The sequence below is a fragment of the Pieris napi genome, chromosome 22, assembly GCF_905475465.1.
Source record: "Pieris napi chromosome 22, ilPieNapi1.2, whole genome shotgun sequence".
Lineage (NCBI taxonomy): Eukaryota > Metazoa > Arthropoda > Insecta > Lepidoptera > Pieridae > Pieris > Pieris napi.
Window position 1 is genome coordinate 3,488,190 of NC_062255.1, and position 24,038 is coordinate 3,512,227.

At 33.3% G+C, this 24,038-nt stretch overlaps 3 protein-coding genes across 7 annotated transcripts in view; 1 reads left to right on the forward strand and 2 right to left on the reverse strand.

Annotated features, from left to right (window-relative positions):
* Positions 1–168: 168 nt before the first annotated feature.
* LOC125060689 (transcription initiation factor TFIID subunit 11) lies at positions 169–3,581 on the forward strand. The gene is made up of 5 exons (XM_047665688.1): positions 169–340; positions 556–660; positions 1,022–1,430; positions 2,623–2,807; positions 3,251–3,581. Exons 1-5 carry the CDS (start codon positions 286–288, stop codon positions 3,382–3,384), a joined length of 888 nt encoding a protein of 295 aa, XP_047521644.1. The 5' UTR covers positions 169–285; the 3' UTR covers positions 3,385–3,581.
* Positions 3,582–5,204: 1,623 nt separating this feature from the next.
* Positions 5,205–24,038, reverse strand: part of LOC125060691 (putative uncharacterized protein DDB_G0277255) — a 50,831-nt gene continuing 31,997 nt past the window's right edge. For 3 of the 5 annotated variants that reach the window (XM_047665693.1, XM_047665691.1, XM_047665692.1), the window contains exons 2-9: positions 15,400–15,723; positions 13,527–13,663; positions 12,174–12,373; positions 11,971–12,083; positions 11,342–11,489; positions 7,814–9,352; positions 7,499–7,734; positions 5,205–6,763 (exon numbers count right to left, since the gene is read on the reverse strand). In XM_047665693.1, the coding sequence (XP_047521649.1) occupies positions 6,546–6,763; positions 7,499–7,734; positions 7,814–9,352; positions 11,342–11,489; positions 11,971–12,083; positions 12,174–12,373; positions 13,527–13,663; positions 15,400–15,723 (2,915 nt within the window). In that variant the 3' untranslated portion in view covers positions 5,205–6,545. Of the gene's footprint in view, positions 6,764–7,498; positions 7,761–7,804; positions 9,353–11,341; positions 11,490–11,970; positions 12,084–12,173; positions 12,374–13,526; positions 13,664–15,399; positions 15,724–24,038 lie in introns of those variants that run through there. The other 2 variants (XM_047665694.1, XM_047665695.1) reach the window with 2 other exon arrangements.
* LOC125060694 lies at positions 9,275–11,331 on the reverse strand. Its single transcript, XM_047665697.1, has one exon. It carries the CDS (start codon positions 10,774–10,776, stop codon positions 9,529–9,531), a length of 1,248 nt encoding a protein of 415 aa, XP_047521653.1. The 5' UTR covers positions 10,777–11,331; the 3' UTR covers positions 9,275–9,528.

Here is a 24,038-nt window from a genome sequence, read left to right on the forward strand (position 1 = left end):
TTGAGTATTTACAATTTGAGTATAACTAAAACTTTACATCACTGTATACTTTTAACAACTAAATAAATGTGTTGTGTCAGTAGCATATTTTAGTAACATTGACAACTGACAGTTATCGACTAGGTCTGTGCACTGTGCAGCTTAAAGAAATAAAATGTAAATACTAAAAATAAACTTCGCTATTATAAATTTGGGAGTTTGGGACTGCATTTTGGTTATTGAACCACTTAAATATTTATAATCTAGAAACTAATCCATATTAATGAAAGTTATATAATTGTCGTAATGGCTGATAATATATGCAGTAACGACTCCGTTACCGAAGCAGAAAGGCTACGGGGTAAGTACTAGCTTTTGTACTATGCTTCAAAGTAAACCTTGAGTTGGGTTGACACACATAGTATTTCCCGCGTCTATAAAGCTATTAAGTTCCCTTAACAATGAACTGTGATCTAGTCTCATTATTAAATATATTTCTTGTATGTACTTTAATCTAATTCTTTATACGTAATCTATTGCTACTATGTATTTACTTTAATGATTAATCACTTATAGAAGAGGAGCTAGCCAGGGAGTTGGAACATAGTGATTCAAATGAAGGAGACACTCAGGACATATCTTTAGAAATAGAGGAAAACTTGCTAAGAGATGAACCGGAATGTAAGTATAACATGTGCAACTTCCTAAGTGATTAATTAAAGCAGAAGGCTCTTGGTAGCAATGAACAATGTAATTGCATCCATTGTAGGTTTTAGATTGTAAATTAAGGCCCCACATTATGTATTTCATAGCTACAATACCTGGTATAATAGTAATTTAAACCACTCTGTGCTTGTTTTTAACAAAATAAAGCTTGTTATGGTCCATAATTAAAGGATGCAAATAATACAGCTCCTTTAAATTGCTAGTTTTGTTACATTAATAGTATTGACCCAGTGTATGGTAGTGTGGTGTTTATCTTTAATGTTAATAAGAAATATAGTTTGAAAGATTTTTTAATTGTAAAAAATAATTATTTTAGATGCCACACTTACTAATTATGGAGAAAGCACAAGTCTTCAAAGTCAACACATTGAAACTTATTCTGATGACCTTTTCAAAGATAAAGATGTTGATTTGCCTATCTACAGAGAACAATCTACTGATTTACTTACATCGCAAACAGACACATTTGTAGATGATAATGATAAATATGAATCATATATTAATGATTATAGTTTTAGTAATAATCAATCAATGGATGAGTGTAATATTGAAAGTATAATTGACCAAAGTACTTCAGAAGCGAAGGAAAGTATAGAGCAATTAAACACAAATGATATTCAATTAAATAATGAGAATGAATATCAAACAGATGAAATGTTAAGCGAAAGAGAAAGGGAGAAAAAGAGTAAAAAAGAACTAGAGGAAGAGGAAAGAGAAAAAATGCAGTAAGTAGTGTTTACTTATTGTACTGAAGATTCTTTTTTATTAAAATCACTTTTTTGCTGCTGTGATCATTAAGATCTTATTTTATTATTGTTTAGTCTCATAGCAACTTAAAACAATCTTTTAGAACTTTTGTCTGTCTGGCAATGAATAGATAATTCACGCAACTCTATAGACATAAACTTTGACGTATTCAATTATTTTGTGATAACTAATAAATATTGTATCTAGTTACAATATTTATTAATTACCATTTTACTTAAATTACAACTTATTTTTATGTTTTTATGTGTATATATCGACGTAGGAAAGCATATTTGCTGTAAGTAGACAAAATACCTAAAGTGACTTTTTACTGCCATTAGAATCAGAATAAAAAACCGCATCGAATGTCCTGGGTCCTGTGCCTCTACGATGAAAAAAAAATTACATACGCCGTTGAAAACGCCCGTACTTATATTTTTTTTAGCAAGATTAAATGCTGTATGTAGACCAAAATCCAGTCATTATAGACAATTTGTACTTACAGCAAAAGAAAAACTGCATTTTTTTCTTTACAAATACTTACTTCTTCCCATTTAAAAACTTAACGCTACTTACAGCATTTCTGCGGCGTGTGATTTTTACATTCGTTTACTTACAGCAGTTTTTTTTTTACCATTTACGACATTTTATTTCAACCAAACATTACATTACCAAATGACCCACTGCATTTCTAGATCTAATCATAATTATAAACTAATCTTACATCTTGAATTGCAATTGAAAGTACCCAAATACATAAATGTACTGCATACACATACATATTTACCGCCTGTAAATTGATAATATTTCCGCGCGTACATTTTTCTTCCTTAGTTACAGCGTTTTAAAGGTTTGTGATTTAAAAAACTGTTTGCTGTAACTAGCCAAACACGTAGTTATAGAAACTTTGGATAAAAAGTTTACATTGCAAATGGTGACTGGCAGTTAAATAAATATATGTTTCAAAAATGGTAGCAATACCATGGATAGGTTCGACACTATTATTTTTTTTCCAAAATTATTTAAGTTTCTTGGCTCTGGTGAACAATTGCAATATGTCTACTTACAGCAAATATGCTTTCCTACATCGATATCTATAATTATATATTATCTTTTCCTTTTACATTCTAACAGAACAATGACAATATAAAACATATTTTCTTTTGTAAGGGTGTTGGTGTCCAATTTTACTGAAGAGCAGTTAAATAGATATGAGATGTATAGACGAGCAGCCTTTCCCAAAGCAGCTGTAAAAAGGTTGATGCAGACAATAACTGGTACATCTGTGGGTCAGAATGTGGTGATAGCTATGTCTGGTATTGCTAAAGTATTTGTTGGGGAAGTTGTAGAAGAAGGTAAGCAAGTTCTATTGTTAAAGTTCCCAATGGTACTTAATTTTTGCGTCTATTTCTGTGATCTTTATTTTTTATGGTGAACAGTGTTAGCCTAGTGCCTCATTCCGGAAGTCATAAGTTTGAACCGCAGCTCTACACTAATAGACTTAATACCGGAAACCCGTATATCTTACATCCTTAAATTTATGGTGTGGACTGTGGATCAGGCACAGACAGCTTATCACCTACTTGCTGAAACACATACATAAATCTGAGGCTTTTAGCGTCACAGTAGGTGATTAACCATGCTGTCTAGTACTAAACCCTTGCGGTCTAAACAATACAATTTAATGACACATTATTATAAAACAAAGATTTTCAAGAAATAAGGTGTTTACTGCGTGCCTAACCTTCTATTGGACCCTACTTTTGCATTTTTAATTAATAATAAAATTGTATTTCAGCTTTGGATGTATTAGAAAGCTCTGGAGAGTCAGGGCCCTTGCAACCAAAACATCTTCGGGAGGCTCTAAGAAGGTTGCGAGTGAGAGGTGCAATACCTCCAAGAAAGGCATACAAACATATGTTAAGACTCTAACTTGACATAGATTTAATTCTAGGTTTAAATATTCGGCACAAAAAAAACACTTGTATAAAGGGAACTAATAAGAAAATGTTATGAAAAAGGGGCACTATTTACAATCTATTAGTGTAAACAAACTTACCTAAACAGTTTTGATCCTTGTACTTTTAGGGTCTGTTAAATTGGATAAAGTACCAAATAGCTATGCAACACACATTATTTGGAAGATAAATTGTGCTATTTGACATTCATTGGACTCATAACTTATGATGGACTTTATGTGACGAATAGGGCTATCTGACAGCCGTGAAACGCAACAATAGTGTTTATCCTACCAATAAGTAATAAATAGCTAATTTGGAACTTATAGTCCTTTTCACGAAAGAAGTCCCCCAGACGCGGCGCTGCAATCGCATGACGTAATGTTGCCATTTATGAGTAAAAAAATTACCTATTTTATTTACATTTAGCAGATGTAATTTATCAAATAATATTATTTTCTGCATACTTCGATAAAACAATATTTCTGTTATGTAAAAAGTATATTTTTATTTACTTATATTAGCGGTGTTCTACCTACTTACAGGGAAAAGATGAGAAAATAGGGTAAAGAAAAGCAATACAATTTTTTATTCAGAGTTTTATTGCATAATTGTTGGGTTACAATTTTTTTCGAAGTACACACCGCTGTTATACCTTCGTTTGTAATTCTTGTTATAGTTATTTCTGACACACCTGCAATTAAATTATGAACAACTAAAAATAATAATAACTTTAAGTTTATAATGCTTATGTAATATATGTTTTAATTTCAGTTACCTAGTTTCATCACGTTATGTATTTGTTCAATTTTGTCGCAAAAACGAATTTATATCATAAAAGTCCCATCAATACAGCAAAAAAATATTAAATGGCATCTCTAAAAAGTACCTGTTTTGGCGGCAATTCTCTTCCGAAAATTGTTTAGTTGTATTAAAACACCTTGATTCTTATGTTCCGCTTCACAGAACTCTTTCACCTTTAATATCATTTCTCGAGCCGAACTTTTTACAACTTTTGGCATTGTAATCAATATTTAAAATGCACTAAGCTAGTTAAAAATTCACAAAAATCTACCACAACAAACGAACTTGATAACATCGACGAATGACAACATTGCCGACCTGTCAAATTTAGTTCCAAAAATATCCGCGGGACTTCTTTCATGAAAAGCACTATATGTAAAACTTATCCGTAAATTGTGAAACAGACCCTTAATATTATATCGTATCCGTCAGCTATTTTGCTTTTAAAAATGTCTATGGTCTTTATTCTATTTTTATGTAAACAATTGTTATTTGGTCTTATCTGATTGTAGCATCTTCAAAAAGCAAATTCCATGAACAATTCCCCCCTTTTGAAAACAAAATCAGTTTTATTGTACTCTTTTGCCTCTTTCTGTCAAATTTTGTATTTAATCTGTGGTGAAAAGAGGCCATTTGTAATAATTTGATAAATATGAAAAGTAAAGCATGACTATTAAAATGTTTTTGAATAATTTGTAACAAATATTAGCTATAACTAGTAACATAATAACTTGTAAATAATTTGTAATTTTTCATTGTTATATTAATATTAAAATGATTTTAGAATTATTAATGTGTTCGAAATTTTAAAAACGAAAAATATTCAAATGAAGATATGTACGTTAGTCTCAAAGAACCACCATACTACAATTTAACAATTGAACTATTGTTTTATCACAAATCGAGTTTTGGACCTACAAATACATTATAGAAAGTTCTGGTCAATATATAAACAATTACTATATTTACTGATAGGCAAATAAAATACAATTAATTTCTAACGTTAATTTATTACATGATAAGTCTGTTAATCAAAACAATATACAATGTTAGGGTCATTTCACAAAACCTTTGCAAGTGAAATCAGTCTTGTTAAAATGCTACCTCTATTTGTGGAAAGTTAAAACATTATAAAATACATTCATTAACAAAAACTAATAAAAACACAAAATTCCATTCAAAACAAAAATTGGCACTTAACAATTATTCAAGAGAAATGTTCGGTGTAGCTCCAAATATTATCACAGGTAGATAGGTTTAAGAGAATCACCAGAATTTGGGAAGGCACTTTTTTGTTAATAAATAATTTGGTAATGTTACTTAAAAAATTACCCCCTTACTTATAAAAATCCCCAACGCTAATCAGTCTTACTCTTAGACTTTCCTAGAACCTGTAGCAATTCAAAGTACACAATGGCATTATTTAAACCAATACTTAAAAAGTGCCAATTAATGAAAATTTCTATAGGCACAGAGTGACCCTGCAGATTGCACTTAAATTCTTGATCTATAAAATTATAACGCATTTAGTATAGATGACACTACAGTTTATAAATAAAGGGGTTATTTATTTCCGGACATAATTTTAAAGGCACTTCTCTAACAACTAAAAAGGTTGAAAACAACAAAATATAAACTTGCTATAATAAATAATAATTCAAGTACCATATTATCTATGATACATAGATATCGTACTGATAAAATTATTTGCATTTTGCAAATATTGTTCAAGCAATAATTGAGCTTTAGGGAAGCTCACATACGACCCCATACATGGTACAATCTGCCCGTGAATTGTATTAATATTTAAATAACTGGATCTATACTTGGTCAATAGCAGCATTCCTTGGTACAGACAATACATACGATTGAATTTCTATCATAAAACATTGCGAAGACAACTTGATTAGTGCTCTGTGGCCGTAACTAAAATGGACCTTCGTTCTAGAATAGTTTTCATACAAAAGACGCATTGGTGTTGGTGGCAATTAACATACATCGAGTACATACGTATATGTCATGCGACATTTATGTGTCTATGCTATGTGCCTTTAAATTTTTGGCATCTAATATTTATTTGTTTTATTTCAAACCAATTTAAAATCTATTGTGTGCATTTAATTCCCATTATAATATAGTCGAGGTAATAAGACATTGGTCCGTTCATGGTATACAATTAAAAAAATTTACAAGTTTTCATATGTCAAAACTTATAAAATCCTTTCCGAAAATTGGATACATCGAGAAAGTTAAAAACTTTAAATCTACTATGCACATTACAACCATGTATGAAGGGCTTTAAGACTAGACATTAACACAATTAAGTACAGTTCACACTAACAATCGTTTAACGCCACATTCGATACAAAACTTGGCTTTATCAGGGAACTTACTCCCGCATTCGTGACAGAAGCGAGAAAGGCGCGGGGCCGAGTGTTGCTCCCTTCGAACACGGCTCAAGGACGTCTCAGAACCACTAGAGCTGAGTGCCTCTTTTATATTACGATGCGATGTGCGATGTGTGGAGACCCGAGAACTGGTACGTTTCTCTGTTAAATACATTGTTTTATTACACACTAAATAATAAAATTACAAAATTAATTGTATGTGTGCAAAAGGCATGTTAATTTTACTATAGAAACATTGACAAACTAGACTAGACTATGCCATGCTAAACTAAATATTTTTGAAGTTATACTTCTTTAGGCACGTTATGAAAAATTGATGAGAGTGAAATTATAAGATGCGCGCGCACCGTGACACAAAATTAACAGATTGAAGTTGCCTACGGAAGATGCTACGGCATTGGACATAATTTAAAAACAACATTCGAATAATAATAGGATTTATGTTACACTTAATGTAAGAGAATAATAATACCTAAATATTTATTTAATTTTTCAAATGTAAACTGAACTTTATTGACTATAATGACTCCTTTTCCAGCCTTTGATTATTTAATTGTAATTATTTGCATGCAATCAAAAACTATTTTTAATAATGCCAAAGAAGTATAACTTCTTACGCGCGTACATAAGTACACGCACCCTTTTTTTTCGTTATTCTTATTAGTAAAATTTAAAAAAATGTTCAGTAGTACACAAAGAAAAAAGAACATGTATAGATTTGCGACCAATCAAAATTTCACTTTCCACTCGCCACTTATACTTGACGATATGCTTATTTCTTACTTATTTTGTTTACACTAGATAATGAGTCAAGAATCTCCTACGTTAAGGTTTTATGTAAATGAAAATTTCAAGCTGTGAATAAAACTAACTCACCATGAACACTGATGTGCTCTACATTATTGTAGGACGAGTGCATATCAGATCTGGCTAACGTCTCTTCCGTCTCAGTGGATTTCTCCATCGCTAAAAATTCTTCACTTGATATAGAACGTCTGTCTTCTTTATGACTCTCACTCGTGTCTGATCCGCCCGGTTGTTCTAACAGCACTGTATCGTTGGATTCTTTAACATTGCACAAGGAAAGCTTTGATGGCGATACTCTGTTTAGGCTGGAAGCAGTAACAACATTATTACGCTAAAAATATTGTTTACCCTCTATGTTCACTTCTGAATGGTTACCTGACTAACCTGCTATATGCTGAATCGTTGCTTATCTTCCCACCAGGCGTGTGATTTCCGTTTATGATGTTGTCACATTTATTATTTTGTTCGATCTTCTTCCGACTACCTCTTTTTACTGTATCAATGTACGTGCGTTTATTCATATTAAGATCTTTATTCGAATGACTTTTCTCATTTTTCTGAGATTCGTAGAACTTGTCGAATTCTTTCAGAGATTGCATTATATCATCTTCCAGCTGATCAGTCTTATGGCGGATTTTAGGTTCTATTTTGGCAGGTTTCTTTTGAATGGAATCAAGGAGGGAAGTGGAACGCTTGACGGAGGAAGGAAGCAGTTTATCACCCACGATATTGTTACTGCTAAAAACAAGGGACATTGATTTATTCACTGGAATCATACCGTTACTACTACTTTTTAAAATTTTAGGGGTATCATTTCCGGCGACAAATACGTCGTCAGATAATTCAGATTGTTTGACGACTCTAGTTGTCGAGCTACACGTGCGCTTTTCAGATTTTTGTTTATTAACCTCTTCGTCGAAAGAGGTCATGAATTCCTCGAGATCAAAATCTTCACAAAGGGAGTCATCGTCTCTACCAGAAGTTCTAGATGTTATACTATGATCGAGAGAGTACATTAGCTTATCATACTGAGCCCCTAAATCACTTATGATTGGAGTCGTCGAAGTTTCACTATGAAAGTTATTGTTTTTCTCGTTTTTAAGACTTTCTATATTTGTAATATTTCTACCGTTATTGTTTTTCTTTATAGTACTAAACGATTCGAATTTAGCTGGTAGATTTTCAGTAGTTAGTAGAGATTCAAAGCTACTTATTATGTCGGGATTATTTAAAATAGTGTTAACATTTATCGGCAAATTGTCATTTTCATTGATCAACATGGGATCTATATAATTACTATCTGTCATAGAAGAGTTATCACATGACAGTATAGCATCAAGATTTACAAGATCTTTCTTATCATCTTTTTTAATTTTTTCAAGTTTCAATGGTTGACTCCCAGTATTTCTCTGAAAAGCATGATGCATAGATGTGGATAACTTTGGAATTTTATTTTTTAACTTTGGCGTACTATATACTGAATTATTATAACTAGAAAACGATCTATTTAAATTACTGCTGCGATTAAAGTATGGTTTTTCTACAGAATTGATATTTTCCTTACTGGATTTGGTGAATGTTGTATTAAGAGTAGGTTTTTTCTCATTTCTATTTAATCTAAACGAACTACATCTACCACCAAAGGAACTTGAGAGATTATCATTATGTGTACTTCCAAATGATTTCATTCTGTTCAGTGTAGGTGTTTTTTGATATGTTTTATTAATGGTGTCTTTTATACTTTTGGTATTATCGGTACGGTTTAGAGTGGAGGCTCTGGTAGGAGTGGGTTTTAAGGATGGAAGTGTGCGACTTGATTCTTTCGAAGCCTTTTGTTGCTTTTTCGGAATATTTGTGTCTGAAGACATTAGCTCTTTCATCTGCCTAGCAGCACAAGCGAAGGGGTCGTAATTATCGTCAAGCCTGTAAATGGACAATGCATACATTACTTCTACAATACACTAATACTACGAGAACTAATCTAAAACTATTTTTACGTAATTATACTCATCAATACTATCTTATTGACATGAACTATTTTACGATGGTTGTTTAATGTGTTCGATAATGCCTATTAACCCTAATTGTAGAAATTGCACCTAATACAAAAAGGCTATATAGGATACTCGGAACCTTTTTAATTCAATTCTGGGTAGCTTTAGTGGTGGTGCTTCGTCGCTGCTTTCTTCTCGACGTTCCTTGATAATATAGGTCTGATAATCTTTATCCGTCCGTTTTTGCATTTTGACTTTTCGATTATCCTTATAGATGCTTGCGATGTTATTTTTACCTTTTTGAGGTCCTTTATTGTTCTCGGCGATCGAGGGGAGTTTGATTTTTTTATCCGGTTCAATTGGAACATCTTTTGTATTTTCTTCTTGTTCGTAAAACTTTAATTCATACACTGTTATGTGTTCGAGATCTGAGACTTTCCTGCCCTCCTCTGAATTACTCGGCGGGAACTCTTGCGCTTCTTGTAATAAATCTTTGAAATTGTTTTTTAATTCTTCAAACGACTCCGAGAAATTATGTTTCATGGGAATATTATCATTATTTTTCAAACATATAGATTCGATGGAATTTGTTTTCGGTGTATGGAGATCTTCTATGGTTTTTGAAAATTCTTCTTGACATTTCGTTTCACACGTCATCATGTTGTCAGTTAACGTAAGAAACTCTTCCAAGTCTGCTGGATTATCCATGAATTTAGTATATGTGTCACCGCTGCCATGACGGCTTACTAAATTACTTTCATTTTCATCTTCTTTAATTTCAATTTCTTTTTTATTGTCACATTCAAAGCTGTCTTCGCTAAGATCCCGTTCGTAGTTCTCTTCAAATATTTCACCTGAGAGGTCGTAATTTTCCGTCTGAGTTGGCTCTTTAACGTTATCACATTCTGTTAAAGAATCTACTTCATATTCTAAGTCATGTTTCTCTGGAACATTAACTTCATAAGACGGATTATTACACAAATCTTTACTTTCGGTTGAATAGTTTGGAATGGAATTTTCTGATAGATTGTGTACAATGTCATCATGATCATTCTGTTCTCGCAAATCTGTACTTATGTCACAAGAACTAACCATGGTAAGATTTTTAAACAATAATTCTACACTTGGGGAAGACACCGTTATAGTATTTTCTAAAAGTTCATCTGTTTTATCAACTCGCGTTTTATTTGTCGTAGAAGAGATTCTTTTCTTAGATTTTGTTTTATGTGATGATGTGTCATGGATAACGCAAGGCACACATGGGCAAAGAAGTTCCGTATTAATACCAATTGATTGACTTTTCTGTTCTCTATCTGATTTCGGTGGACAATCTTCAAGACTGTCTAAGCTCATGGTACTCTCTTTCAACTTTTTCACCGTTTCTTTTTTGACATTATCTTTTTGTCTGCTTGACTTTGAAGAAATCGATTTCTTCTTCGAATCATTTGACTTTGGTTTTAATTTCGCGACGGAAACTTCCTCTTCCTCGGTGTTTAGCTCCTGTTTTAATAAATCGTCACAATTGGTAATCTGTGTTTTTTGTTGGTTGCGAATTGGAATTTGACTTTTTGATGCTGCTATTTTTTCTTTAATACATTTCTGGTCGGCTATTATTTTTTCACTCCTTTCTTTATGTTTTTCAGCGATCTCCTCCAGCTTTTTTAACTGTTTCTTTTTCCTAACATTTAACCTCGGTTTCTTCTGGTCATGCTGCTTATTTATTGGGTCAGTTTTGGATTGTAGAGGGATAGGTTCTTCATTATTTCTAAGGAAGGGGAAAGGAAGTTTGAGAACTTGAAAGAAATTTAACAAAGAAGGAGATAGGAATACTATTACTAATATTCAAAACAAAATACAAAAACTTCTATCTTCCTTTCCCCTTATTTGCTAAAGGTTTCCGAGAAGTATTAATAGATACCTAGTGCTGCTTAAATCCTTGGCCAGCCGGGCTTGCCTCGCTTTAATATTCGCATCTCCAGACGATTTATTTTGAGAGCTACGCGAGTTTCTAATAACTGGAATATGCGGGGAGCTCTCCTCGTGATAATCATTGCTAGATCCGGACTCTGAAATGCCATTATATTAATTAAAATAATTCAAAACTGGTGTAGTAAGGCTTTATGAAAGGCAATTAATGCACAATCACGGCAAACAACTATAATACAAGATTTTTTACGTTTTGTAATTTTGAAATTCTTTCATAGTCCTGTCATTTAGTACAGTCGTTAACGTTATTTGTTTTTTAAAGCTATGGAAAAAAAAAACTGATTATTGTTTACGTGGAATAAAAATTTGATTCTCAATGATGGAAGTGAAATAAGCTTAATTTTATTAAATAAAATTGTCACTACTTAATTAAATTTATAATGTCTTGTGCAACAAATTTTTTTTTGGCGAAAAACGGGAACTAGGCGCATCTGTAGTTAAGTGATACGGCCGCCTATGACCCTCAATGTCTCGCGTGTGCGTCGCCGGCCTTTTAATAACGAAATTTTATTATCATAGAAGTACTCAAATTTTAATCCAAATCTTATACTTATAGGTTACCTGAAGCCCTAGATTGTGGATGTTTGTAGTCACCAAACTCTCTAGGCGGTGACACACCTCGACTAGATTCTACCGACGCCGATCTTGATGACTTCTCACGAGTTTGAGATGATCTAAAAAAAGAAATACCAAATGATGTTTGGGGATTTACGGAGAGTTAAATTCTTTACAGTTTTAGTTTGTCTGTCCAGAATAATTCTTACCGTCGCGTTCTAACTGGCGGTGCTTTGTACTGCGTACGCGCATTGAGCCTTTGTTTGGCATCGGTGATGTGCGGCGGCGCTTGCGCGGATGCAGCTGGTAAAATCTTCGCTTTGTCCGCGCACCAATCGACGTGTCTCTCGAACGCCCTCACACCGAAGGCGCGTCCGCAATGAGGACACTTTTGGAGGTCGGCAGTGGGCTGCGAAGTTTATTGATTATTTTAAAAATTACAATTGTATTAACGTACATCAAACAACTTAAATACAATATATCCAATATAGAGACGGTAATTGAGATAAATCTTCAAACATACAGGCTAAAGCAGTTTCTTTCATTTCAGTCGGTTATATTTTTTTTTTTTTTAAAACTGCATCTATATATAATATTACTAGATAGATGATATGATGACCCTCTGAAGTATTTCAGAACCAATTCGACTTAGGGTCCTTCAGAAAAGAGAGTACCAATTCTTAAAAAGCCGGCAACGCACTCGCGAGACTCGAAAATTTTTTTGATTATCACTGATTAATATAGGCTATTTAAATTGCAAAAAAATAAGGATCCTACTAAAACTACAATAATGGTACCCAAGGTAAAAAAATGCCTATAAAATATCTTTCATCTTATGCGCTGCGAAAACTATAAATGACAGAACAAAAAAATGTTCCACAATATTAAACATATCAATATCTACAAAAAAATAAAAATAAATTTCCACCCAAGCGAAGCCGGGACGGGCCCGCTATGAAGTAATTAGGTTTATTTATTTTCTATTTATGCTTTATTACCTTATTCACAAACATACACATAACAAAAATACATAAAACATGTTACAAAAGTTATAAGGCAACGGGCGGCCTTAGGTTTAATGTGAAATAAATCTAATCTATATATATAAAAATGAAACCCGTTTTCCGTTGTCACGACATAACATGAAAACGGCTTGACCGATTTGGCCAATTCTTTTTTTATAATATTCTTTGAAGTACAAGGATGGTTCTTACGGAGAGAAAAATTAAAAAAATTGAGTGAAAAAGTCTAAAAACAACACTTTTCTATATTCCCATACATAATATTCGTAATAATACTTAAAAGTCAATTTGAACTTTAATACCATAGCATAAAGTTCAAGTGTTAGTGAAGGTGTTCCGGGAGGGTACATTTTTATTTTTTGACATAATGTATTTGATGTCTTATCAACTTTCTTTTTTTCATCTTAGCTAGACCGGTGTCCCGAATAGCAGAATAAGTATTTAAAAAAAAATTAAAAATCGACTGTTAGGCGGTACGATGTTCGCCAGGCCAGCTAGTCTGAAATAAATTTGAGTTAAAAATGTAAACAATAACCTTACCTTCATGATAGCAGTACGCACTGACTGCGGCTTGGGTTTGGGCGTTGCTTTAGCTGTGTTCGGCGGGCTCTTCTCAAGGAATGGGCTGTTTTCTGGAAGACCGAAATTCTTTGGCAAGTATTGTTCTAGGTCCGTGCCTGGAATGTTGGTAATTTGTGAGCATGCCGCTAATTACTCGTGTACACACAGTGCAAACCGCCACAGAATGATCATGCATTTATTATATCATTATGCTAATATTTTATGTATCAGATGGGTTATAGATGTAGGCGTTTGAATGGAAAGCCAAGTTACAGAATTATCGACCTTAAGTTATAGCAATAAGAATGAATTTGCCAACTGGTAACATACAATAAGGCGTTGGTGCTTTACTTTTATAGACTTTAGCGGGCATTCTTAGTTCGATTTCGAGGTGGCCTTGAAAATTCAAGTTAGTTATTCGCGCCGTCAATTAGAATAGTTCCCGTTGAACTAAATATTTATACAGCATCACGTGTATTGGAAATATGTTAGGACTGCCAAATACAACAGTAACCGTTAAATTACATGTAAACTATTCTAAGCCAAGCCTAAATACATTTTGTGAAAGTTTATCTAATAGAGTGATTTATATATGTTAACGTAAAATTGTAAACACCGTTAGATTGTAATCTATCTCGCGAGATTATAAACTGTCGGAAGATTGTGAACCTTAGCGTACTGCTTACAATTTAACGTATTATTATTCGGTAGATTGTAATCTATCGAAGTGAAACCGTCAAATTGTGAAACGGATCGCACCTCGCGCGCTGTTTGGTCGAACGGAATATGCCTCGCGCCAACATATTTGTTTGTTAATTCGTTTGTTGTCGAATGTTAATTGATTGTTCGATAGATTACAATCTACCGAATAATAATACGTTAAATTGTAAGCAGTTCGTTGAGGTTCACAATCTTTCGATAGTTTACAATCTCGCGAGATAGATTACAATCTAACGGTGTTTACAATTTTACGGTGACATATACACTGATGATTCTAGATACCCAAGCAGACTTCAGCCTCCCAATCACAACAATGCTATGCTATCTTAAATACACAAGGAAAAGCCAATTACTTACGAGTAAAATCTTAAATTGGAAGTGTATTTAAATTCTTTGTAACATTTATGTTAACCATAATTGTCATGTTTAGAAATGATAGCGGTAACATATACTGTAGCATTATCGTCGCTGTAGAATGATAACCTCGTATGTCCAGAGAACCAAACATTATGTGTTTTTGTCCATAGTTTTGGATGGTAAAAAGGACGAATTTATTAATAACATAAATAAGTCCTTACTTCATGGTTATACCAGTTAAATGTAATCTTAATATATATAAATCACGCGTCACGTTGTTTGTCCGCTATGGACTCCCTAAACTACTTAACCGATTTCAATCAAATTTGCACACCATGTGCAGTTTGATCTAATTTAAAAGATAGGATAGCTTACATCTCAATTTATACCCGCAATATTATTTTATTGCAAAATATTTGTTTATTATTTGATACTCACAATTCTAACAGATGGCGCTGTGTTGAAAGTACTAACGTTTCACATAAGCTACAATTTAATGGCATAACCACCAAAAAAGCATGATGGTCCCCATGACTTGTGTTCTTCTGACGTTTCCCTTGAATAGGTTACTACTATGTAATATAACTAAAACCTTAGCCCCAGCAACGCTTGGCCGGTCTGCTAGTAAGAGTATAAGAATTAAAAATAAATGGTTTTTTGACATACGAGGTTATCATTCTACAGTAACGTTATATATCATGTGGTGAACTTTAATAAATAAATAAGTATAAGCTAAGCAGTTCTCATTACTAATTAGCCACCACACTCAAACTACCTTCGCGCCTCTGCCTTGAAGAGTCGAAGGTTTTCCTTTTCTTGACGGTCATTTTCTCGCAGATCTTTACGTGTTTTGATAGCGACTGGGGCACAAAGGTCCTTCCGCATATAGCACATGGCATGAGAGGCCCTGTCGGCTCTGGGGCAGAGGGGGCCACAGGTTTTGTGGGCACAGGTGGTGAGGGCGGGGGCCCAAGTCTGCTGGGAGTTGGCGTGCGTTGAATTGGCCGGAAAGATTCGACACTGCTGGGTCCATCTGAGGGTTCTGGAGATCCTGATCGTGAAGACTTTATGGAGTTGTGCTGTTCATGATGCCGCTTGCCTGTAAGCGATAATTAAATTAATAAAACGAACTACACAGGCCTTTTATCATATTCCAAAGGGCAAGTTCTTAAAATACATACTTTTTAAAATATCTAAATCATTTCTTACGTGTTACTCTAAAACTTATTTTGATATAATGTCAAAACTGTCAATTCCGAAAGATTTCCATAAATATACAAATAATGTTTAAAATACTTTATTTCTCATTAAAAAAAGAATGTATTTTATTTACATGAGAAACTAATAAAATAATATATACGAAAAGATACATGTCGCCATCAGCCGTCCCAATTTTAGTCTACTAGGTTCATTCTGATATATATCTTTGATGCCCTTTTGAATAGGTTAAACGCGCTAATATTACGAATTTTAGACAGTAATTGATTAAATAATTGCACACCCTCATACTTAATAGACTTCGTCAAATAATTAGTACAAATACAGAATATTTAATCATGAAAACAAAATCCAGTTTTTACATCTGAGTAATCTTTATATTAATTAGCGAGGCGGCACCCAATACAGGCTCTCATTCACTAGGTCACGACTCGAGGTCAATTTAAATATTTGTAGGTGAAGCTATAGGGTTGTTACGAAATAATTTATTCCACAGTCGGAGTTTTTATACCTATTGACATAAACTGATAGTTGAGAGAAATGATTTATTTATTTACCTTTTACAAAATCATACATATAAAAAAAGCAGGTTACATACATTATTAGACAACAGGCGGCCTTATCGCTACTAAACGATTTCTTCCAGGCAACCCTAACATGGAACAATACAAAAGAAACACCTACAGAGGGTAAAGTACAAGTGCATAATTAATTTAAAAAAAAACTCAATATAACATGTATAACTAAAATAAAATAAAGAAACAATATAAATAATAATATGTATAAACAAAAATGTAAAAGCTAATCCAAAGGTTTAAAAAAAGGTTAAAGTCACAAATCACAATTAATATATATAAGTAGTATCTAATTACGAGGCAGAAGAAAAATTATCAAAAAGATTTTTAAATAAATTTAAATACAGTCTGATATCAATTGATTGATTTTACTATACTCTCAAAATCAAACCAAAAACGCTTATGAACGTCAACAGAGAAGATGTTAAATTGATTCTAACTTTACATTTACTACCAGTTCGCAAGTCAAGGGCGTAAAGCGGGCAAGAAGAACTGGCAAGAAAATCTCATATGTTTCTGTTCTATTGTTCTCAGAATTCATTTGCATCCTGATAAGTCCTCAATAGGGCAGACATATTTTCACGTCGTTGTACGTTTAGGCCCTTATTTCATGTTAACCCCTTTTTATTGTAGGGAAAACAATTTATAGAAGTGATGCGGGTAGTGTGGGGGTCGGATCGTGTGGAGAAATGAACCTCTACTCACTAAACCCATTAGCCCCATCTCCCTATGTACAAGAGGCTCGATAACAGTTTCCCTTAAACCTCGTCAAGAGCCTCTACTGCGCTCCTGCGAGCCCAACTTCCAAGTCACGTAATGAGGGTACTCTCCCAAACCCGCGTTCTCTATTAATAAACCCACAATAAAATAATTAAGTAACCCTACCATAACCTGCGTGTAAATGAAATACGACTTCGTGGCATTTTCATAAATCGTGACTTATAATAGCGGAAAATGTAGAGCACTTAAGCCTTAAATTACATAATTCCTTTCTAATAATAAACCACATAATGTGACCTATGACTCTAAACGCAAAGTAAAAAATTCGAAAGCTTGTAAGACAATAATTACTACAAATTTGAATGATTTGCCTTATTTAAAACGTATATTTTATTTAGACACGGTAATTAGGTTCGGTGGCGGTATTTTTATATCTATAATATAAAAATGAATCGCAAAATGTGTTGGTAAGCGCCCAACTCAACAACGCCTGGACCAATTTGGCCGATTCTTTTATATTATTCCTTGAAGTACGAGGATGGTTCATACGGAGATAAAAATTTAAAAAAATTGAGTGAAAAAGTCTAAAAACAACACTTTTCTATATTCCCATATATATTCGTAATAATACTTAAAAGTCAATTTGAACTTTAATACCATATCATAAAGTTTAAGTGTTAGTGGAGGGGTTCCGGGAAGGTAAATTTTTATTTTCGACATAATGTATTTGTTGTCTTATCAACCTTCTTTTTTTTTATCTTACTAGCTAGACCGGTGTCCTGAATAGCAGAATAAGTATTTAAAAAAAATAAAGAATCGACTGTTAGGCGGTACGATGTTCGCCAGGCCAGCTAGTATTTAAATAAAACTCTTTGTTAGTGTAACAACTGGCTTTAATGGTTTAAAAATTGAACTTATATGTTAGATACATAAAATTAAGGGTAGTGGGGTTGCGACGCTAACAAAAACTAATTTGGCTCATCTTAGGCTAAAAATCTTAGTGACACTTCAATACAAGTAAAGTCGACCTTTTTGGACATTATTATTACAATTTATGAGGCTTCATGTTGTGCATGGGCCATGGGCATGTATTTTTGGTGCCATATGTGCGACGATGGCTAACATTTGGTTTGCGCTTCTATTGACTAAAATATATATATATGCAACTTAATTAACATAAGGTTACATAACTCGGCCGAAAATATATTTTTCATGTCACTCCCGTTTATATTCAGACAGAACAGAACAGAACATCAATGTTTAATTTCAGAAATTATATCAAAATTGTATTATTATTGTTTATAACGTTTGTGGCAATGGGTAATTTGGAAGGTAGAACTCTCGTCCCGGATATCGTAAGTTGGAACCCCCTGCTGTGCACCAATGGTCTCTGTATCTAATAACACATCCACAAGCACGTGCATGTTTAACGTTCTACTCAAAAAGTGGACGTGTGTCAGGCACAGAAAGCTGATCACCTACTTGCCTATTAGAAAAAACAAATGATCACAAAACCAAGGTTGTTGTAGTGTTTTAAATTTTAAAGGTAAGATTTCGTCTTTTATAATCAATTCGAGGTGAAATAAAATAATGATTCCAAATACATGTTTCTTTAGTGGTGAAGAGTGGCGGAGAGTTCCTTGCCAGTTCTTCTTGCCCGCTCTACGCCCTTGACTTGCGAACTGGTAGTCAATGTAAATTAAGAATTAATTTAAATTCTTTTCTGACGTTCATAAGTGTACTTGTTTACCTATATGAATAGTTATTTTGACTTTGACAGTGACATATCTTACATTTTAAAATTAATATACAGATAATTTGACACTCGGTTATTTAAAAAAATATTGGTTGTTTGTAAAGTAGGTTTACGATCGAGATGTTTACGTGATAACGTCTTATTGGTGATATAAGTTTTTGGGAAGTAAGGAATTAATGAAGATAAAATTTTTTTCAAATTTTAAATTACATCTATCGTTTTATTCACACTTTTGATGATAAATTTCGGGTGTAAAATGACAAGTTTACTTATTCGACTATGATATACATTTTTCTTCATACATTCACGGAATGACTGGCAGCGCTCGAGATGAGACGGGAGATCGGTCCGTCTCTCTCTCGTTATACCTGCGATCGCGCTCGTGAGGTTTTGGTGTGACACAAGTTTCTGAACATGTCACCCGGCTAAAACGATTTTAAAGACGTTATCACGTCAAAAACATCCGGTCCTTTGCAAAATACTCGATAAATTGAACAAAATGTCAATTGGTCCCCTCGGTAATTTTATTAATTTGAAGTTGAAATAATGGTATCTAACATGCGATAATGTAAATAATTCCCTACTCTATAATTTGAAGTGTTTATCATACACAGACCTGTCAATTGTTTTCTAAACTTCTTCGGACAATAGTAGACTAGAAAGACAAACTATATAAATAAAATTAACATATCACCAGAAATTGCGTATAACAATTATTTAATATATACGAGCAAAATTATTCTATCGCTAACATTAGAGTAGTTGCACCATAATCAAGTTTGTCCTTACACAGTTTGTCTTCACATCGTGTTTACTTTTGCGTCTCCAGTTCTCGTAATATGTCACAATACGTATTTTATTTGTTTATCTAACCAAGTTCTGTGTAACTGTTACTGTTTCTTGATTTTATATTGCAATGTTTTATTCTCCGAATGAGAAATAAATGCAGTCATCAAAATAAAATCTTTATTTATAAACAGTCTAATTACAACGTTTTAAGTTACATAATCAAATCAAATCAAAAGTAATTTAATCCTACAGATGCACACTTAGAACTTATATTTAAAAAAAACCTAAATTTACATTTACTACCAGTTCTAAAATCGAAGACGAGAAGAACTGGCAAGAAACTTTTAATAATTGACAAGCACATTGACACACTTGACACATTGAAACAAAAGACATAATAGTAAAGTATCGCGCTTCCTCTCATATTATTTATATCACAGCTTCAACATAATTAGACGGATTAAGTTTCTATGAATGAGGAGGTACAATTGTTTATACTATCAATCATGGCAATCATATTACTAGTCTACAAATAGACAAAGTTAACACACGCTAACGAACAAATAAACCAATTGTATGCGCTTCAAGATTTTGCATAGAAATATTTTCTGTCTATTTATTTACATATTAAAACTTATTTGGTAACATTACTATTGTCTGCTTTATATTCATCAATTAAGTTCATGTTTTACGATGTGATATCGATTGAACATTTGAGTGTTAATTCAAGGAATATGACATAACTTTAATCCTAAACCTAGTACATATTTGGGTCGTAACTAAGTTGTACTACAAGTATCGAAAGTATTAGCTATACTTCGTTACTCTTCACAAATCACAATTTCTCCTTTAACGCTCGCTAATTTGGTAAAGGAAAACATCGTGAGGAAACAAGCATGCCTTAAACCCAAATAGTCGACGGCGTGTGTCGGACACAGAGGGCTAGTTATCTGAGGCCCAAACCTAACAACTGACAACTACTAACAAATTCAAATTCAAAAATCATTTATTCACGTAGGTAACACAATGTAGTGTACATTGTGATGCGTCATTAAAGAAATACATATAAGTGCTTCTAATTTTACATTTACTGCCAGTTCTCAAATCAAGGGCGTAGAACGGAAGAGAAGAACTGGCAATAAACTCTCCGCCACTCTTTTTAATCGCCATGTTTTTTTTTTTTAACAACTGAGGTATTACACAAAATTTCGTTAACAAGCCTTTATTAAGGCTTAATTCTTAATAGGTATAAAAATACCTTCATGATCAATTAACGAAACCGGTCTTTTGACCTTGGAGTGTACGGAATGGGCGTTTAATTAATTCATAGTGTATACGTAACACTTCTTACACAATATGGTAAGTTCAATGTGGTTTATAAAAATATGTAATTGAAGTACTAACTATTAATACTAATCCAGGGATTTTACCCTTGTTAACGGCGTGTTGGTAGAAGGAGAAAAAATCATGGCTTCGTTTATGGAGTAGACCGATATTGCGACTGAGTTGTTGCACAGGATAAGACACACAACATACTGACGGCCGACCTCCAGTAATGAAGGGGCACCAAGGACTATGAACTATAAAGTCGCACTCATTTTAACACAATTGAAGAATTGAAAATCTCAAAAACCCCACGTTTCAACCTGATCATTGATAACAGGCAAAACTAAGAAAACAGTTTCCTTATTTTACCAAAATAATTGAAAAGTTGTGTCATACGTGTTTATTACAATAATACCTCCCAGAGACAAAAATCATAAACATAAATTGTGAAGCGTAGGAGACAGTAGATCGGAACTTCATGAACATATTGTGTAATATATTTGAATGTCACCAATGTTTTGTTGACGCCAGCCCACACATCACATATGTCAACAGTTGTGGAATTTTAATATTACCTTTGATTTACGGGAGTTATCGATGAAATTATAAACATAAATTGTCAAATATACTTATGTAAATCCATTTAGAGTTGTGTAAATAATGTTTTATTAGTAGTGTCACACAAACATTAAGTATGTCAATGAAATTTTCGTAATATAATATTGTTAAGAGCCACTATCGTTTTATGAAGTATGTTTTAAACACGAAGCTTTATTCATCTGATGATATCCACAAAGTACTAAGGTGATAAAACCATGTTAGGACGCATGACCAAACTGTCAATTGTTATGACTTCGACAAGATGAATACAAACTGTGTTTTTGCTCTTCAGCAAAAAATTGTGCATTGTCATCTAATTTTATACAGTCAAAATGTTGTACGTTTAGAGAATATCTAATGTGTTACAACAAGTTACTCTGGTGTTACCAAAATAAAGGCAAATAAAAAACAAACCGATAATAAAACATAGACTAACGATCCAAGCGAAAACTCCTTGAATGGACCAAGAGCCGCCCATCGACAAGATGAATCGGCATCACAAAGCGTGTATGCAATGGATGCAGATGGCTCAATGCCGGAGTTGGATGAGAATGCAGAAGGTTTACGTCCAAAAACTGACATAATGATGAGAGTAACAATAGAACCTTGTTTGTTAGGAAAGAAAACAGTCGTTGTCTCAAGGTCTTAGGTCTTTTTTAATATTTCGACAGTCTACTTAATTAAAAAAAATTAAGTATAATTTTTGTGAATAAATCAGACAATACACATTCGAAGTATTGAATAACAAGATTTTTCAAGTGAAACTTCTTTAGGCGCATGAGGGTAAAATTTTTACGGATGAAACGCAATAATAATAATATTAGCGTCACGAAGATATGCAGCGTTTTTGTCGAAGAAAAGGGAGAGAGCGATTGAGACCGATTGAGAGAGAGTGAGAAAGGGCGAACGTAGCATGAAGCAAATAGCCATGAAAAAAAAAATACATTTAATAAATAAAAAAAAAATCTGTATTAATTTTCAACACTTAATATTTTAATGACAATTAAATTCATTAAATTCCAACATATCTTCCTTTTTCCCTCCCTCTAAGTCTCGGAAATCTAAAGTTTTATATTTGTGTAAATATGAACAATACTTAAAGATTAGTTTGCCAAAGAAGTTTCACTTCTGACATGTGTACATTGTACGCACGCACTTTTTTATTTGTATTATCTGTAGCAGAATGTAGTGTATAAAGTTTTTTTTATATGAAAGGAGTATAATCTTATATGGCAATGTTTTAGAAGTCACATTGTGACTTCTAAAACATTGCTTATTTTTTGTGACTGTCACAAAAAATATAGCTATGGCAACACAGTGCCATCATGTTGTGGTGGCAAACAGAACTGTGCACTAAATGGTAGTCACATCGCGTTTGTTAACACAACAGTTAAATGTTTTTTAGGTGTTCGACAAGGAGCACTGATTCGCACAGTCTTCATGTAAAATACGCTCCCGTAACCTACTGGTCGTCTCATTAACGATTCACAAACACGTTTATCCGTATTACTGTGAATATATTTGCCACTCCCAATAACCTTACATCTCATGCATAGTACATAAGTCGCGCGTGCCTTGAAGTTAAATTGCTACAGGTTTAAATGGCACGCGAAATGGCAATATTTAAAATTCTGAAAATAATTTAGAAAGTGTTGAGCATATTTTTTAATAGACGGGACTTACTAAAACATAGTCCTCTTCGTATTCTCTTTAATATGTCAGATATCAGCTATTTCAAAAAGCAACAAACGCTGATTTAAAATAAATCAAAATTTTAAATTAACATTCAATTATGATTTTATTTTTAACATTCATAAGTGACCTGTATATTCAGCCTTATCGACGGACCGCTGTCTGGTGAGACAGACTAAACGTATCATTTAATGTGCACTAAAGGACTTGTCAACATCGTTTTGCAATAACTTGTTCTCAGCTTTGCTAGAGATAACTGTATGACGTTTTAACGTTCTTTGTTTATATGTAGGGGGCGCGAAAGGTCATTTATCAGTGTTTGAAAATAAGTATTGTATTATTTTTAAGTTTAATTCACGAACACCTAAAATTGAGAACTATCAAAGAGGAAATCCGGAGACTGGCAGCTAAATACAAGGAGCGCTTAAGCTGTCACCCGAACGAACTTGCTCGCCAACTCACCATTAGACAGAATGTGAGTCGACTAAATCGTCACCATCTTCTAGAGCTAGAAGACCGGGGGTACTTCCACTACCGACCGTACTAGGCAGAAGAGGAGTAGATGCTTCCAATGGGAGGTCACTCCACATGACAGCCTCACAGAACAAATTCGCTTATAGCCTTAGGGCTGATTGCAAATACCCGCAGAGAAAAAAAAAGTTTAATTAGAACAAAATCGGGACTGAGGGAACGTAGTTTTGTTAACCCCCTTTAGTTAAAGGGGAGAGGAACAAAGAC